Genomic DNA, 19,436 nt, shown 5'->3' with positions numbered 1-19,436 from the left:
GAATTACATGCTTATTAATGCCGAATGTCCCATTTGAATGCTCTTCCTCCATTGTTTGCACCTGACAAATTCCTCTCAGATGGAGAAACTGAAACCACAACCCATATTCTCCATCCCTTCCTGGATCCACACCTTTTGTCCTGTGATTCTGCAGCATTTCCCACCAAGAGGCACTGTTTTCCTGTGGGGCTCATATTTTGTGTTATGTTGGCTACTAGAATATCATAGAAACGATGGTGTTTCAAGACTAAGCTTGAAAAGACTCTGCATGCTTCTCTTCCTCTACCTTTGCCATGAGAATGTACCCAGCCTAACCTCTTGAATCATGAGGCATATGGAGCAGAGCTTAGTCCTGCTGTTCTAGCCAAAACTCCAGACATGTAAGGAGGCCAGTGTGCAAAAGCCTGCCCAGCTGACGTCCAGGCTGACTGCAGATACCTGAGTAAGCTCAGCTGGGGTCAGCAAAACCAGGCTCAGAACAGGAGGACCTCCTGGCTGACTCAGCCATTTGTAAGAATAATAAATGGATCTAGGAAGCTGCAAATTAAGGGGTTTGTTACAAAGTATTATTATAGAAATAACTATATTAATATATCATTTTAAAAATATATCTGTCTTAGCCCAGTGGCAACTTGTCCGTGTAATTTTTTCCCACATCATACAACCTGGTCTTAATGTTCCTTTTTTATTCTCTCTCATCAACGTGTGCTCACCGCTTCAGTAACACTTGGCGGATGGTATGGTAATCTCTTGATGTCGAGAGAGGAAGCTTCTGGAGGCTGAGTCAATGTCTTTTATTTGTGAATGCCTGACTTGTGGCGGAGGGTGTGGCACACAGCAGGTGATGTGCCCGGGCAACTGCTTTTGTGCTTATGTTGTGCAGGCTTTTGGGTTTTTAAGGCCCCGTGTCATCAAAAACAGCAGAAATGGGCTCACCTCGTGGACGGAGCATCTGCTCCATGCAAGGTCACTGTAAGACAAAGTACTCTTTGTCTTAGCAGTAGACGCTCTTTAAGTGTGAACTTGTATCATCACGTGTCTCAAGTCTTTTCTCTTAAAATCGGTCTGTGTGATGTTGGCATGAACAGACCTACCGGTGCTGCCGGTCACACAGTAAAGTACAAGATACTTCACACTGATCATAAATGACTGTTACTGGTTTATATATTTACTAACTTTTTTATTGTTCGTTTAGAGGGTGCTCTGAACAAACAGTATGCTGTGTTACGCCAGTGCAGCCTCATACATGTCGTGTTTGTGTCTCTCGATTGCATCCCTTTTTTCTCGCATTTGATTCAGTCTCATGCTGTTTTGCGCAGTAACGTGCTGTACAGGCTGGTAGCCGGGGAGCCTGGGCCGTGCCACAGAGCCCGGGTGTGTTGTGGGTGAATACAACTCAGTCTTCTCCAAGTGCACTCTGTGGTGTCCACACAACAAAGTCGCCTAAGGACACGCGTCTTAGAGCTGTCCCCGCTGTGAAGCAGAAGACAGTAAGCTATTTCTTGAACACTTATTTTGGGCCAGTGAGCCTGCTATGATTATCTTCTTGTAAAGATAGTTTCTTGGCTAAAGTCACGTATCCAGAGGACAGCAGACCGGGATTCCCCAGCACGGGTTGATCCAAAATATTTTGTTAACTGCTGTGCATGCTACCTCTCTAAAACAAGATTACAGCTTATTTTTGAGGGGTAGTTGGTTGCTTTCTCAGTACCATGTAATGTGCTAAGGGTTTTATGTATTATTTTTTTCCCATTTAATCTTTAAAAATGTCAAGTATTTTGCCTGATATCAAATCTAAATGATAGTCAGGCCTTGAATCCAGACTTGGTTACTATGTAGTAAATGCTTAATAAATATTTTTAATGAATGACTAACCCCTATTAGAATAAATTGGATCAAATTACAACAAATGCTGGCTACATAGGACAAATGTAAATTAGCCCAAAGTAGCTTAAATCACTCAGAAGTAGTTCCTAATGAGATAAAATATTTTTTACCAAAAGATTTAAAAAATTATTTTGAACAGTTTATTATAGGTGTAAGTTGGCCTGTGAAGTTTTCATCTGAATGAACTAGTCAGAGCTGGATCTTTAAGTCAGTCACAGCATTTTTTAGTTAATGTCTACTTTGACCAACTGAAATCAGATGTATTTGCTCTAACCAAACTTGGTTTGGCTCTGCCTAATCACAGTAATCTACCTAGTTTAGTTAATTAAAACCATTTTATCAGTAACTTTAAAATATACATTAGTCAGCTTTACTGTACTGTGTAATTTAAAGTGCTCAGAAATAACACTAGGAGCTACTCACAGCCCTTTGTGGATGCTCATACCCATTCTTAGTGGTTCCATAGAGCGGTGCTAAAAGTGGGTCACATGGTCAGAAATGCTGCATGTACTTCCCCCTCACCCACGTTAGAGATCCATTCTATCTCTAAAGCAATGTTTAACCTTTTTAATTTGTAGCCACTAGTTTAAGTGGATCAGAAACCATGCTTGAGAAGATCATACTGTTTCAACGGGCTCTGACCAGCTCTCTCCACAGCTATTATTCAATATTCGGGAGCTCCCAGCATTTTAAAACCATTTCAAACCGTTTGACTCAGTCAGGATGTATCTGAAATGTACAACATTGTACTTATTTTCTTAACCTTTCCTCATGAAGAGGTGGAACATTTTCTGTGTAGCCTATAAAAATAACCCAAGCCTTTGGACGCACAAGGTAAATGGTTGCCTCACTTAGGGTAGGGCCGGGATTAGCTCAGGACACCTCACACTATATCCCCAGGAAGCTGTGTGTGTTTGTGTTGGGGTGAGGTGGGAAGGTACCAAGATAATCTCATCTTTGCTTCGGGAGCCTCAGAGTGTCTCCTTCGTGAGGCCAGAGGAGAAATTAGGTCTAACATGTTAACAGGTATTTGGGAATTGTCCTCGATGCGGGGGGCATTCCAGGTCCTGCCAGGGTGTGGCAGGTGGTATATACAGAGGGGTTCTCATTGGGATTTCAGAGTTCCACTCATGGAGTACCCCAAAATGTCAATAAAAGACTCTTTATTCATAAATAACTGGTAAGTGGTAATTTACGTCTGTACATTAACCTTGAAAAGTCTGTAACCATCCAGTTTTTTTTTGCAAACTCTACATAAAACATCCAAACCGTCCATTTTGTTCAATACAATATAACACAGCTGTTTGGCATTACCAAATATATATGTATATATATTTATAGATATGTACATGTGCTGAAAAAGAAGCCAGTGCAGCCTTTTCTAAGAAGTCCGCCCAAGTATTCACTGCACAACATTCAGAATTTACATTGATAATACAAGGCACAAAAAGTGTGGTATGAAGCCACGGCTATGCTGTATTCAAACCTCTCCCCTGGCTTGCTCGCGCCTTCAGCCTCATGTCAAATTCAGTTCCATTTGTTTGTTTGTTGGCTTTGAACACATCAAATAAAAGTTGAGAGTGGTATGGGGTTGAGAGATGAATCACTTGAAAGAACCACTCCCCCACCCCCCGCCCATGCACCTTCTCCGAATGAATAGAACAAAATAAAACCTGTTCTGAAATTCTTCCACATAGAAATGGAGGTCAATAATTACTCCTATTTTTCGAGTTTGGGCAGTAGAATATGCAAATTTTCCTCTAATTGCTTCTATTTGCAATGTTTCTAGATTGACACTTGAGGGGGTTGCATGTAGCCACTGAATCAGTTATGAGGAATGGGAACTTTTAAGTCAGTCTTTATTCCACTTTAGAAAAGGATTGAATTGTTTCCCTGATCAGAAAGCTCCCACAGATTGAGGTTTTTCCCACCTTTTATAGATAAGTGTTGAGTCGAATCAATGGATGTAATCTAGGACAGAATTTGGAGAGTTTCAGATTGAGTTTTAGTTACCCTCTGATGAGGCTTAGATTGAAGCCCCCTGGTGAGGGGGGATCTCCCTTCAGCATCATCAGACCTCCCTGCTGGAGGGGTATTAGAGTTATCAGAGCTATTTCTGCTCGTAACGTCTGTGTCTCAGTATTAGAGACATAAGGCATGCCACTCTGCTTACACACCCCCTCAAAGACCATCTTTCCTTTCCGTGATTCAGCAGAACCACAGTTAAGGCTCCGCCTCCCACATCAGATGTTAAGAGAATTGTTTAATTTGTCCAATTTTGGAATTTGTATATAAATAATGCTTGAAATAGTGAAATACTTTTAGGGGTTAGCAAAAATTCGAGTCAAAAGGCCACTTTCAATATAATCATGCCTTTTGTAAAAGTATTTAACATACATTTCCATTCATGCAAAGAATTACATTATTGAATTTAGTGACATTTTATGATTCCAGGCTATAACTTTTTTTGGAAAAAAAGATGTACCCCCTGCCGAACTCAGTAGTAGGGGTAGGGGAGGACACTTTTAAGCTTAGGCATGAACATGAAGCTTACTGCCTTTTTTTTTTTTTTAATCTTTGGGTTCAGATGAAGGGTGGGTTCTAAGACATGAAGTTGAAAGTTACTGCCTTAGGCCCATCTCATGAGGACACTCCAAATCCATGATCTTCACAGCAAAATGAAAACGCAAAGTAGCTGCTTCAGAAACCACAATTATTCTATGTGAGTGACATTTCCTACTTCAGATCACAGTACTACACACTAGTGACTAACGGCCAGGTCTGATCTCCATCCCCCTTGGTCTTCTGAAAGAACACGGCCAACAAACTGCCATTTTGCTTCTCGGGGACAACCCTGCGGGGGATGTGAGGAGTCCATGGCAGACGCTGGCTCTCCTAGAACTGCTTTTGCAAAAGACACCACATGCTGTCAATACAGCCAAACAGCTTTGTAACTGCAGCTTTTGAAAGAGTTTAGAAAGTAAAAACACAAAATATGCAACACGTCTAAGTGTAGTAACATTTTCACTTTGTGACATTTGACAAAATACAGTTTTGCTTGTAGCTCAGGAAAATTCTATGCAGACAAAACAGTGGAAACTGCGAAAAACGGTGGTCATTCAGCTTTTTGGCTAAAGCAGCAATTTTCAAATACAGAGCTATGACAACTAACACCCAAGGGCTAATAAAATTTTGTCACTGTCTGTGTGACAGCATTTTGCTCTCCCATTTGCTGTGGATGTCACCTCTGGCCCAGTCAATGGGAGTTGCTAAAGATTCAGAACTTGGCAATGTTTCATGAGGAAAATGAATGACAATGTGCCACACAACGGGCCAGAGAAGCACATTTCTCAGCTCCTTCCTGGTTCCTGTGACCTCCACAGATCTGAAACAATGACCTCTGAGAAAACGTCACCTTCAGCACCTCTGATGGCTATATTATTCAACACCTTTACAGAGGGACTAAGAAACTGGAGAAAAGAATGGCAAAAAGGAAAGACAAAAGCACATCAAAAGATTTTAGGACACACTGAAATTCACAGGTTGATTTGCCAGAACTTTGGCAAGTGGAGACTACCATCCAAAACCAATGATACCGTTATGTTATTCTACCTTGCTTACGTATCCTGATTTTGAGAATTTCTGTTAGGGAAAATAGTTGCAATAAATCCAGAACTTTTAATATAAAAAGAACCCCATTTTAGTCATCTGACTTAATATTCCCTCTCAAAGTCAACTGAAAAAAAATATAAGGGCCATGGCAAAGGAAATCACTTACAGTTGAAGATAAAAATAATAAAAAAAGAAGTCCCCTCTTTAAAGAGAACTGTGTCGATTTCTATTCATCTCTTACAAAAAGACCAATAAAATTTTTGCAAGACTACAGCTAAGTTTTATGAGCCTTTCTGCACCAGTAAATGAAGTCTGCATTTAAATCCATAGAGGGAGCCTCCTTTTGGCTTAAAAGATTTTAGTGTAAATTGCAAAGACTGCACAAGCAATGTTGTAAAAATTGTAAATTACCTTTATGGTGTTGGAGTCTGGTGCAGCTGTGAAGTGTACCATTTGGGTGGCATGATTTTAAGTGAAGTTTAAAGCATGACTATGAGATGCCTTTGAGGACTGAAAGACTTGGGATTAAGTGGGATATTTTGTAAAAATTTTAAGTAGCCTACCAAGTATTTACAGGCACTTTTAATTTCTTGGTTTATGTTGCATTAGGACAATAAGACTTCTGAAGTAAGTGCTTGGACGGATGATTAAATCTTTCAAGAGGGGGAGTTTGTGTTGACTGGCAAATATTCACACAGAACAGGGTTTAGGTCACAGTGAGTAACTGCGGCTTCAGTGTCAGTTAAGTCACTGTGATCTGTGATTTCATGCCCCTCTGCCACCGTCCCCACCCACACACCCTGGGGCTTGTAAGTCTCACAAGCCTGGGTTCTTGTGGGAACGCGGCTGTAAAACACCACACAGTCCTGACATGCAATGGCCACAGAATATCATACGTTTCTGTAGAAGTCAGTCCTATGTAGAATCCTCGCAGAATTCAGTAATAATGCACACAGGGAGCAAAATGGGCTGAAATATGGATTTGGACCTTGGGCTAAAATCAGGTGAATTATGTGAATTTGCTTCCTTTGTCACTCAATATGACATGACGAAGTGCATTTACAAAACCCAGACCAAAAAAAAAAAATCCATGGAGGATATTCCAGATATTCAGGGATGGATAACCACCACTTATCTTAAAATAAACTAGATTCTAAGAAAAACATTAAAATTGTTCATGTTTTTAAAATATAAAATATGTATCAAAAATCTAAAAAGGATCTGTGTGGATTCACAGAGTAGATGAAACAGTTATTAAGTCCAATTAGAAGGGAAGAGGATGCAAGGGTAGGATGGTTTAAAACAAAAATTCCCCAAGAGGGATACTAACAATCTTCATAATGTGTGTGTGTGTGTGTGTGTGTGTGTGTTTTACTAATTATTCAACAGTTAATGCAGATTCTTTCTGCATACTGACCACACCAGTTAATCTCAAGTTTATTTTGGATGCTTGACCAGCTACTCCTACTACTTTCTCTTTCAGAAATTTATCAGGGATGTCAATGATTTAAACTTTCATGCTTTCTCTCCATTGTTCCGTAGAATGAATAAACAAATTGAGCACACTAGCAAAAGTATATTTTCATGATCTGGATGTGGTATTTTTGAAATATGTTTGACAGTTCTAAGAGGACTTGGTTGTTCCATGTAATATGCCTTTGGTTCCTGAGAAAAACAAGATGCTTTTGAATTTTACGTAGCAGAGGCTTCTATCAAATATAAGGGACATACCCATATATACCACACATCAGTTAGAAAATGGCCAACACCTTCAAGGGTTCTTCAAAGCCTTACTCATGGTGTCGTAAATTTATCCTAAGTCTTTTTTCACTTATGTGGAGATTCACAACGTTTGCTTTTAAACATGGGATCTACAAAAAAATTGTTTAAAAAAACTGATCGTATCTCCAATGCCAGGTACTCCCCCATTCCCTGTACATTTTTATTTTATTCTAATGTAGCCAACGGCTGAGTAGCTGCTCAGCCTTGTGGTTAGTCTTAAGTCCTTGACTTTGGTTGTCCTGACTGTGGACAGCTAACGAAAGCATCCACCAGAAGATGAGCAGGAGCAGACCCTTTCATCTTCAGTCTGACATTTTTATCTTGTCAAAAATGATTAAACAGGATAAAAGATGAAGTCAGGTGTGAAGATGGGGGTCATGAATTATCTGCGGATTTTGATCTTCCACAGTATCATCGCCTCTTATTTAAAACATAAAGCAGTACATGACTGGTGCTACAGAGAAAGTGTACTTGGTGAGGTCTAGTTATCAGACCTTAAGCTTCCCCAAACAGTGCACATGTTTCCAGGACATTTCGGTAGAGGTCTGTTTCCTTGCATATCATTGAGAGCAAAGACTATCTGCTAATTTCCCAAGAGGCAGAAGGAGGGGACCTATGGCCTTGTGGAGAAATTTGGTGATAACATAGTACCAAAGGCTAGAAGATGTCAAGAACCTGGATAGGAAAGTAGAGTAAAACCCCTTCATCCCTTATAACATCCATGTTAGGGAAGTGGGGAAACACCCGCATCCCAGAATTACAGCTTACTTGACGTCTATGGCATCTGCAGTTCATGTTTCCTTGGGTCTAATTTGACCTCTCTCATCTCCAAATCCATGTAATAAGCTGTGTGCTATCAGCACTCTGCAATTCGAGTGGCTTAACTGGGAATAGAGATGGCCCTGCTTTGCTGAGTGAGAAGAAATAAATTTCCATATTGAAAAGTCTATGGCGCTCGAAACCTTCCCTCTACTATGAGTAAGGATGGGGAATGCGGGTAGATGTGTCCTCGAAGAAAATGAAGGTGGGGTGCACTGCAAGAACTAGTCTGTGGTCTATCTTAGCTCTCGATCTTGTCTCCACTAAGTGGCTAAGACAGATAAGGAATCGGTTGGTGCTGGTGTGATGTACTCAGATTCTAAATTCTAAATACCCTCCTTGATGTTGTTACAGTCCTCCAAATGGGTTGATGACCCTGTTTCACTTCTAAAAGCCAGTTTTACGGTGATTGCTGACATCACAGATGCCAGCTGGTAGAAATCTCTTGACGGTCTGGTACCGGAATTAGCTGGCCCTTCCGGGCACACCATTAAAAACCCGATGAAAACATGCACTTATTCGTTCTCTGCCTCCCCAGCTTTTTTGTAGCTCATCTTCTCCCACAGTTACTTCTCTCTAGTTATACCTTCACTTTTATCCTTGCCACCCCAAATCTGAAAAGTTCATCAAATGTTAACCCACATGTGGATTCCAAGGAGACAGGAGAGCCCTCTTTTATTTAAGAAAGCTTGTACTTTTCCCTATTAACATGTTTTAACTATATTAAATTCAGTTTCTTCAACCAGGGATTGTCACTGGTTATAAATGAAGGCTGAATTTCCCAAATGCCACTGGGCAGAAAGCTGCCTCTTTCTTCCATTTAAAGCATATGTCCCGAAGCTGGCTGTCACTCTGTCTCTTGAGAGGAGGTGGACTAGAGTCCATTTTGCCTGCTGTAGTTGAAGTCGGCTTCATCAAGCTGGGATTCCGTAATGTTTGAGAGTTTCGTGTGTGTCCTCCCAATCTCTTCAAGGGCACAGGCCAGGGAGTCAAGGTCACCATCATGCTGATGACGAGCTTCCCACAGGTTCAAAATGACAGCAGATGGGCTACTTTGTGTAGCAAAATAAGATAAATTCCTAGACAGAGAGTTAAATAAAAAGAATAACAAAGCAGAAATGAATATAGAAATAAAGGTAGAAATAAAAATCACTGTAAGGAAATTAGAAATGAATTGTAATGGATATTATTGTAATAGAGGTACCAAGCTCCCGCGGCAGGTCTGGGAGAAGTCTACTTTGTATCCAAACACTCAACTGCAACTGTACATTGGAATATCACCAATGACCTTCTTATCCTCCAGTTCTTTTCTTAGTCCTCATCTTCCCTGAGCTCTGGGTGTTTGTGTATTTCTCCCTGATTATCCCCCTTGAAAATTTCTATTTAATTAGCTTATGTGATTATATGACTCATTCCTATATTTTCAAAATAGCTGACCCCTTTTCATCTCTCCCTTGGTAAACATAAGGGCTGTCAATTATTTTATCTTTGATTTTTTCTTTCTCTCTTCAGTAGGCTCATGTACCAAGTGGATTAGTTACCACTCTAAGTGGATAGTGTCTAGATCTGTTCCTCTGGTCTTCTAGGTTAATGTGAGCCTGTTATAAATATTTAAATGGCCTTAGAATCACTCCAGTTAGATATGTCTCCTCATCCTAAAACTTAACACATCATAAATTTATATAATTATAGGCATTAATATATGTTAATTATATTATAGATAATATATAATTAATGTGTATATTATAATTGATATATACTTTTATATATAAATTTATATATATATAGTCTTCATGCCTCAAAATTGGTTCTCAATCTGGTGATGATACATATGTATCTCAGTAATTACCACTATGATTCTAATATCTCACGCTAGGGCATTTATTTTTGGGCCTTCCCTTTATGTTTCTTTCTTTGTGACATACTCATCTGTTTCACCCTTCTTTTCCATTCATAGTTCTTCTATTTAATTTATGCTCTATCATTTTATGGCTTAAATCACAGCAAAAGCTTTATAGCTCTTTGTGCATCCAAACTCTCATATACCCTGCATTCTGCTTCTTCCATTATCAGCTATCTATTTTGTTTTCAGTCTAGATCAAGCAACACGTATACATTTTTACTCAATATTCTTTTGTCCTTTCAGCCAATGATGCTCACTTAGGTAATACCTGGCTTCTTACTTGCATTCAGTCTATTTTGTTCACTGGGAATGCTTACTCTCTCTCTTTATCATCTGTTCATCAATACCCTACACTCCTACAACCTGGTTCAATTCTCATCTCCTCTTTGCTCAAAGTGATTTATTTCCTCTCTGTACTCTTTCTATGCTTGTGCTTCAATTTTCATGTGAGTAAAATGCTTATATAATTCATGTGTATGTGCTTGGCCTTTCCAGTGTGATTACAGACAACTTAAGGGGAAGGATCATAGCTAATAATTTTCCGATTCTGCAACAGCACTTATCATAATAGTGTGACAGGCGTTTATTCAATATCCATCGACTGAGTGATTGGCACGAGCTTTTTTCAGATGATATGGGATCTTCAGTGAAAACAAATGGTAACCTTTTGGATAATAACTTTGCTATGATGAAGACTAAGGCAACACAAAGTATTAAAGGTCACAGTTTTTCACAGGTACCGTTTACAGCAGGGATAGAAATGTCAACTCTGGTAAAATTGTGATAAGTTGAAAAGAGTTTCCAGAGTCAACCAAGGGTTGCCTATATTGAGGGTGGCACTACTTTTCATCAGCACACTCAGCATATGATCACAATGTAGACTCACACAGGGAAGAGCACTTAAAAGAGAAGACAAGCTCTTAAGGGCACATTACCATTCACAAGCAACACACAGTACTTTTTGAATGAATAAAGTTCTGTTTTATTCAAAGGTCTTAAGGGACTGCTTAAAGCCAGTCGGTTGCCAAATAGCATAAATATCAGGGTATCGTATATGCTTTCACTACATCTGAATCTTTAATTGAGAAAGGGAGAAGGCCAGCTTAAATGTTCTCTAGTGTCTTTATCTTCCCTTCCTTCCTTCCTTCTCCACCCCCACCCCCTTCCCCACCACCACAGTCCTAGAATCAAGATTGTTGTTCATTTTTACACTAATAGAAATGGCAAAGCAACCTTGCGTGGGTAGTTGAAGGGATTCTATTTTCTCTTATTTAAGGACCTTGTTTTGAATATTGTCCCTTCTTTATGTGGACGTGCTTGTAGGGAAGTCGTTACATCACCACATCGGTCTATAAGTAAACAGACACACCCCAGGTCTGAGTGAACTCTGGCTGGGCCCTGTGACAGTCTCTTCCCATGTCCTTTAGGTCAGTAATGACCCTGGGACACACATTTACTTCTGACATGGGTAAATTCCTTATCCTCTCCATTTTCATTTCCAAAAGGAAAAGAATGCCAGCAAGCACAACAATAAAAGCTGCACAGATTTGTCATCATTTTATTGAGGGTTTATATTTTGTATATTTGCTGTTTAACAGCCATGGCCAATGTCCTATGGGAGTGACTTCCGGAATTCTTGTGATCCTAGTAACCCCGAAGTCATACTTTATTCTATAGCAAGGATTGAGAAACGTTTTTGTAAAGGGCCAGAGATAATTTTTTTTTTTTATAACTTAACCTCATATGGTCTCTCCAGCCACTCAGCTCTGCATGAGTGTGGCAGTGGCCATCGACAGCACAGAAGTGAAGGGGCATGGCTCTGTTCCAATAAAACTATTTAGAGACACTGAAATTTGAACATCATACAGTTTTCACATGTCACACAGTATTACTCTTCTCTGGTTATTTTTTTTCCTGACTGTGTAAACAAGTATAAAACCTAGTCTAGCTTCTGGGCTGTAGAGAGCAGGTGGTGAGCCAGATTTGGCCCCACGGCCATTGTGCTGACCCCTGTCCCCCCCCCCCCCCCCCGCATTAAAACTATGGTACATTTACACAATGGAATTCTATGCAGCAGAGAGAAAGAAGGAGCTTATACCTTTTGCAACAGCCTGGATGGAACTGGAGAGCATTATGCTAAGTGAAATAAGCCAGACGGTGAGGGACAAATACCATATGATCTCACCTTTAACTGGAACATAATAAATAGAAGAAAAAAGGAAACAAAATATAACATTGAAGTTAAGAACAATCTAACAATGGGCAGGGGGGAGTGGGGAGGGGACAGTGAGGAGAGGGGATTACAGGAACTACTATAAAGGACACATGGACAAAATCAAGGGAGAGGGTGGAGGTGGGGAAGGGAGGGGGGTTCAGCTGGGGTGGAGTGGAGGGATGGGGAGAAAAGGCACACAACTGTAATTGAATAACAATAAAAAATTAAAATTAAAAAAAGAAACCCAGCCTAGGTTCCCAGAGGTAATAGCCCTTTGAGAGGAGCTTAGACTCAGCTTTTTGTTTTGTGCTGCATTTGAAAAGAAGCACCTAGAGGGTCAAAGTTGCTGGATGCCAGAGCTGCAAGTTCTGCCTCAAGCACTCTGACTGCTTTATCTTCAGGAACTAGATCTAGACCTAGTTCTACATCTTTGACATTTCAAGACAGGTGAGGAGGAAGACCTGGGCATAAAAGCAGTGCACGAAAACTTTAGGAAAGGCACATGGATGGCTGTGTTCTGGAGGTTTTAATGAATCTTTGTCCCAATGCAACATTAGGAAAAAATCGCAAATCTATGGGGGTGAGTGGGAAGGTTAACAGTGGAGAATGACTTCTGCCAGCCACATGGTTCTGAAATGTCCCGCAAATGTCCTGCTTTGTAGAGAAAGCACCAGGGCTAAAGGAAGCTAAATGATCGATAATGGCAGAAATACAACACTCATCTGGCACAGTTCTCGGAACATATTGGAGCAAGTGAAACGTGCTCCCCAAAGCCTGTTTCAGATTTTTTTCTCTGAATTTATACAAGGACGCTGGCTCAGCACAACACACAAACCTCAAATTCCACTCCATTTTAGGAGATACATATAGGAGCATATCGGCCTTATTAAAAATGATTCAATTAGCTTTGTGATAAAGAGACAACCTATGAAACTACATTTACCCATCTATGACAGAATCATTAATATATTAAAAACCCTAAAACCCTAATGCAATGGGCTATTGCTCAGACAGGTGAATTATGTTACTGCTTGCATATGTGCAAATGCACTATGATACTTTTTGAAAACTGATACACCATATATTCATTTGGTTGTCTTCACGCCACTCTTTTTAAATTATTCTGATCCCAATCTATGTGATCCATTTCACTTCACAAGGATGCTGGTGCATTCGGACACCAGCAAGTAAATGCACAAATAACTCAGGGAATGCTGTTAATACTAGAAAAGAGAATTCAGCAACATTTGATTTTAGGAAATTCCCTGAGTATCTTTGATTATTTATTTGAAGTGAAATAACATTTAGCAAAAACAGTGGTCCTGAAATTCAGGTGAACACCTTTAATACAACTCATTTTTTTTCTTTTTAAAACATGTTTAAAGAAGTGAATGTTTGTTCTCATCTTAGATGCTTCCAATTGTTCTATTAGGCACTGAACTTTGGGGAAATCTTTTGTCATAGCCTTTTCAAATTCTGATCGACCGAGGTAATTTTGAAAAATAAGGGGTTTTTTGGTGTCATAAAGACGCAGTATGCTATGCAAGTGAGATGATACACTCCGTAAATTTTAGGGATTTACTTTAGAATCATTCTGTGTCTTTGGTGCAATTCATCCCTCAGTGACTTTTATCTTTTTCTTCGGAACTATCACGGAAAGAGTGCGGATAAACTGTAAAAAACCCATGCTAAGACAGCTTAATAGATTCATCCACCTAAGTTCATTGCATAGCAATGGCTTACTAAGTTTAATATTGTTTGTTAGCCTACATACTTTTTATTCACTTGAGTTCCTGGGGTTTGTTTTATTACCTTGATAAATTTCATCCGTTTGAGACTTCTCTCTCCCCCAGCCTTGATCCCCAGTTAAAATCCCATGCTTTGTGTGGAAACAGGGGCAGAGCTGGGAACACAAATCTTCACCTTAGCAATTTTGCTAGCTAGACACAGGCCAACTTTATAACGGTGTGTGCGAGGGAGAGGGGTGTCACAAACTGAGTTTTTATATAGAATCTCAGGTTTCAAAATACATCTTCAAACTAATGACCTTGTTAAACCAAGGATGGAAATTAGGTTAGATATGGGGATTTTTGGAACGGCTTACTGTGCCTTCTGTTTTCTTCTTTGGGTACAAAGAGGGGAGGCTTGAAGGAACTGTGATAAATAGCATATAACATACTATTGTAACACAGGGCTAATTTTATAAAAAGGAAAAGTGTCTAGGAGTCCATTCAGTGTGGACTAAGAGATACCACTCTTTCTTCACACCGGAAAGCTGGATTCAAATGCCAGCGTCTTAGGGAATAGAACCATCTAAACCCCCAATCAGTGAACAGAGATTACACAGCAGTAATGGAGGAAGGCGCAGGCCTGCGGCTCTGTCTAAGCCTTCGGGGAAACGCATTGAAGAGCTATCAAGGGCACATTGCGCTTATAGCTAGATTTTTGTCTGAATTCCAGATAACAAAGCTTTTATTTTAGTTACTCAGAACCATATTACCAGGGGGCCAATATACCTATTCACAAGCTGTGAGCTCTTCTTGTGACTGAGGATGATTCTCTCACTAAGATATAGCCGGGGACCACACTTGAGCTGCCCATCGCATCCTTGGCGTTGAAGATACCGCACACCAGGTGCGTGCCATAATTTCATTCAGAGCTGAGGCTCACACCCGGCACTTCCACGGAGAAGGGAGCACTTGCACCTCTAACGTGAGGGCAGCACGTTTGTTCATATTCTACGAACTGCTGCCACGCACGTTAAGACACCTTTTTTGACATTAAAAAGGATATTTAAAAGGTACCTTCCTTCTGAGTAGGCTGGCAGTATAAAAAGTAAAAGCTAAGTTTAGCTGCCTGTAATAAGTTAGGAAACTTGAGTATAAGAATATACATAATCCTACTGTGTAGTACCAAAAAGGGAGCTGAAATACAGTCCTAGTGAAAGAAAATAATATTCCTGCCCTCAACCTAATTGTCTCATTTAATGTAAGCCTCTTACGTGACCAAACCAATCCTCCACGTGGTTCTTTAAATGCAAATAGAGGAGGAAAAACCACCATTTATTCCGCACAGTAGTAATTGCACGCACCATAAGCATTCGGCCCGTCCAGCTTTCCCTTACAAACTCAGCCTCACTGGGCACTCAGCAAACAGCAAAGCAGCTTCCAGGGTAACGCACGTCAGTGTCCCCTTTCTCCAGAATGAACACACGTGCACCATGATGTGCCTCTGCCTGCTGAACCCTTGTGCCTTCAAATGAAAGAAAGCTGGTGTGGAGACCCCAGAAGGCCAGCTACAGGCAGTGAAAACACGCCAAGCAACATTCTGTGTTGCCCTAAGAGGGCTGCCTTAATTTTTTTTAGGCCAATCAGTTTGGCAACAGAATTCCCCTCCTACTTCTTCCTTTCGCCTATTCCACTGTCCAGCTCCTGGAAGGGAGTAGCAAGGATTCTTCCTCCTTTGGAAAAGGTAGTGAAAGCCCCGGAGCTCTCAGGACTGCCTGTGAGTCGCCCAATGAGAATAAAGCCAATCGTACACCCTGTTTCCAGTTCTCCAGTTTCATCCCCGGCAGGCTAAGTCTATGTTAACTTCTCATATTTGGAACTGAAGGGCATTGAAAACTACCACATCAAATCTCTTCTTTGAATTGGGGTATGCCATGGAAAAATAGGTCACATTTCTATGAATTTTCCACTTCAATAACCTTGAGACATTTTCAAGCATCTTGAGGGTGATGCAGAATGACCACCATTTGTTCCAGGAGAGACCACTGTGCCGAGGCTGAATGAGGGAAGGGTGAAATATTCATACTTCTCCTTTTGCAAAATACTATGTGTTTGACTAAAAGCTCACAAATCATTGAAAAGGAATAGTTAATCACTTAAAGGATACTCTAATGAATTAGGTATAATCCTTCCTCTGATTCCACTTTCTCAAATTATGAAAACGTCATATTCAGGCACCCCGATATTGTCAGCATTTTCAAGTCCTGCTTGAGACAGATGGGGATTATTTAGATGCCAAAGGGGACTTAGCATGTCCATCTTTCCTGAAAACTGTAATCACTTCAAGGAGGAAAGCTTTTTTCTTCAGAGATCAGGACAAACTCACCCTTGCCTAGAAGGTATGCAAAATCCCTCGTCACCTCCCGTCCCCCCACCAGCGGGGGTTTGCAGTGGGAGGGTGACTTTGGTTCTCCTAGAGCAAAGGTGGCAAACACAAGGCCTGCAGGCTGGATCCAGCCCCCCACCTTGTTTTATCTGGCCCGGCACCTTGTTTCTACCTGGCGGCAGTGCCAAGCTCCTTGCCACTAGTTAAGGAGTAGTTACATTTATACAGTCTTAAAATTACATTCGGCCTTTTGAAGGCAACCGCGAGGCTGATGTGGCCCCCGGTGAAAATGGGTTTGACACGCCTGGACCTAGAGGAACATAAAAAGCTACTCTTCCATATTGCCTTAAGGGCGGACACCTGCCACTTACAAACCATGTACAGAGTGTTCATAGTTAAACCTGTCCCAGGGCTGTTTTCAGCTTCACATTAGTGGGGAGTTCATGACTCATTGACTTGGGTGGACCAAAGCCCAGTCAACTCACCACTTTGCTGTGTTGGGTCCCTCTGGCTTCACTGCAAGGCCTCTCTACATTTCGGACCCTGAATAAGTCCACTGGGCAAGAACCTGGAAATCTGATTTGAGCTGCATTGTGTTTTGCCTCCAAGGACCGATGCAGTGCTGTACCCCATGTATTAATTCTCCTTAAAAGAGGCATGGAGATTGTGTTTTAGAAATGGCAGCCTCCCATCCATTTTCATATCGACACATTAGAGTGTATTTACTAGCCTGTAGCTCGCAGAACTGAGAAAGCTTAGTTTGGTGTAATCGTGGTAAATCCCAAAACCCAGGATGAAGAGACTGTCCCAGTGGTCACGGGAGTGACCACCCACAGTGGCCTTCCTGTGAGGCAGGTACTCTGTGTGCATTTTCTCATCATCTCCTCTCTGTTTTCTCCTCCGCCTTCTTCCTCCACCCCATGGGAAAGCTGGAGCTGGGACTGTTCCACTTGTAATGAATTCTCAACAATTATTCGGACACAGATTAATAAGCTCCCTTGTGATCTTCCTTTGTCCTCTCTCCCTGCCCTCTGGCCATTTCACTGTTCCTGTACATCCAATTAGGAGGGTGGACAGAGGAAATGAAAGGATAGGACCTTAAGGTGAGAAGAGTCCTGCTTCTCACTAGAGGTCCTATTAAAAAGATTTGGTGGAAAAACAAGTTATCATAGCACTGCCGGTCAGCCATGAGGTGTGAAGTATTTTATTCATACATTCTTCACCATCACCCACGAACACTAACATCTAAAATACATTTGAACTATTATTAACCAGTTGGCCAATAAGAAATATATTTCTCTGGAAGTGCTTGTACATTTTCAAGTAAGTATACTATTATTAGTATAATAATACTAATTATTATAGTATTAGTTTAATACTATACTAAGTATTACTAAGTATACTTGGAAAAAACCAATTACTAAGATGCAGTTTATCTGCTATTTTCCATTTTGGAATTCTTTCTTCCATGTTGGCTGCTTCCTCTCTATTCATCCTCCCGTATCTCACGCAGTTTGTCCATCATCTGTTCCCATAGCGGCTTGGTCAAGCTGGCTAGGTTTTCACAAGGGTTTTTGGAATATGAAAATCCTGAGCCCTTAAAAAGAAAATGATCTAGTAGTATCGGGTAGTACATAAGACCTGAAAGAAAGCCAGGAATTCTCCACAACGTAAACTTGCTTTCTTTTGAAGCCAACTTTCAAAATCCTTTGATGCTTATTTTGTCTAGTGTATTATTATGAGGCAAAATTTTAAGGTCAAGTACACTATCCAATGAAAAAGTTCATGTCATTCATTTAATAACAAATTATTGATTTGCCCATAATATGATATGTTTAACTGTAATTAAAAAATAAAGTATCATAAAAAGACAAAGTGCTCTGGAAGCTGAGGGATGGGAGGACACTTCCGGCTGCAGCAGTTAGTGTCCAGTACTATCTAGTGTGTTCAGTTCTCAGCAGTGCTGCCCAGCACCTACTCCTGTGCAATCAGTCCTTCCTCTCTCAGCCCACCCACCTCGTGCAGCCAAGAACATTGAGATGGAGAGCACTGCACCGCAATTTATAGAATAAATGCACAGTCTCCTCTGGGATATGCAGCAAGTGGGGGCTCTGAGTAATAGTCAGAGTTTGCTCGCAGAATCTATAAGCACCACTGTTTTCTGTGACATTCTTTGCTAGGCTGCGGTGCTTACTTAGGGCGATCCACATGCCCGGCAAGCTGCAAGGCCACCTGTGTTGCTCCTTTATAGCACAGGCCACTGACATTTCTCACATTCTCATCGTTTGCTAAGCCTTTAACTTTACATTCCATGCCTTTAACCTATTCAGATCTAAGTAGAAACTTGTTTGGCAAAAAGGCAGATATCATCAGTGATATTTGCATTTACAAAAAGGAGGGGAAGAGAACACTTGCAATGGCAACAAAATAAAAACAAATGTTTCCTCCGCTTCCTTTGCAAAAGCCTCCTTTGAGGGCTGTTGCTTCACTAGCTTTTAAACACTTGGAAATTGAGAGAAGGGGAAGAGTTAGGTGAATGTGCTGTCACAAAATCAGGGCCAATGAATTCTTTCAATAGAAAGACTCACTATGTGACTTGGGATCATCTTTCTCTTGTGAGCCCAGAGTTGATGAAATCTCAAGGTACAGAAAGGTTTCTTACCCAAGGATATGGACACATTGGCAATGTCAGATTTCTGTGTTTTCACACACATTGATGATCAGTTCTATACTATAGCATTTATAGCCATAAGAGAGCAAGACCAGTGATTTGGGATTACACAGTAGAAAGTTGTGACAAATCACATCTGAAAATCCCCTTCATCTCTGTCCCATATGTTTCTTCCCACGTACAAGAAAAGGCTTGGATACAGAGTGGGATGGAAGGCCCTAGCTCCCAGTGTTACTATGAAGCGATAAGATCCTGAAGTTTTTACTAAGTAAGGGCAGACTCATTTCAATGAGGGGTCAGCAAACTATGTACTATAGGCCAGATACGGGTCTTTGTTTTCGTAATACAGTTTATCGGCACAGGTTCATGCCTATTTGCTCTGGCTGACTCACACACTCCAGAAGCAGAGCTGAATAGTTGCTGAGTAGTCGCAG

At 40.8% G+C, this 19,436-nt stretch overlaps 1 protein-coding gene across 2 annotated transcripts in view; it reads right to left on the bottom strand.

The window, feature by feature from the left end:
- Positions 1 to 6,852: 6,852 nt before the first annotated feature.
- The window catches only part of UNC5D (unc-5 netrin receptor D), a 479,860-nt gene continuing 467,276 nt past the window's right edge, over positions 6,853 to 19,436 (bottom strand). For both annotated transcript variants that reach the window (XM_053916817.2, XM_053916818.2), the window contains one exon: positions 6,853 to 9,179. In XM_053916817.2, the coding sequence (XP_053772792.1) occupies positions 8,975 to 9,179 (205 nt within the window). In that variant the 3' untranslated portion in view covers positions 6,853 to 8,974. The remainder of the gene's footprint in view (positions 9,180 to 19,436) is intronic.

This window comes from Desmodus rotundus, chromosome 13, assembly GCF_022682495.2.
Source record: "Desmodus rotundus isolate HL8 chromosome 13, HLdesRot8A.1, whole genome shotgun sequence".
Taxonomy (NCBI): domain Eukaryota; kingdom Metazoa; phylum Chordata; class Mammalia; order Chiroptera; family Phyllostomidae; genus Desmodus; species Desmodus rotundus.
This window is presented reverse-complemented; position numbering and strand designations above follow the sequence as displayed.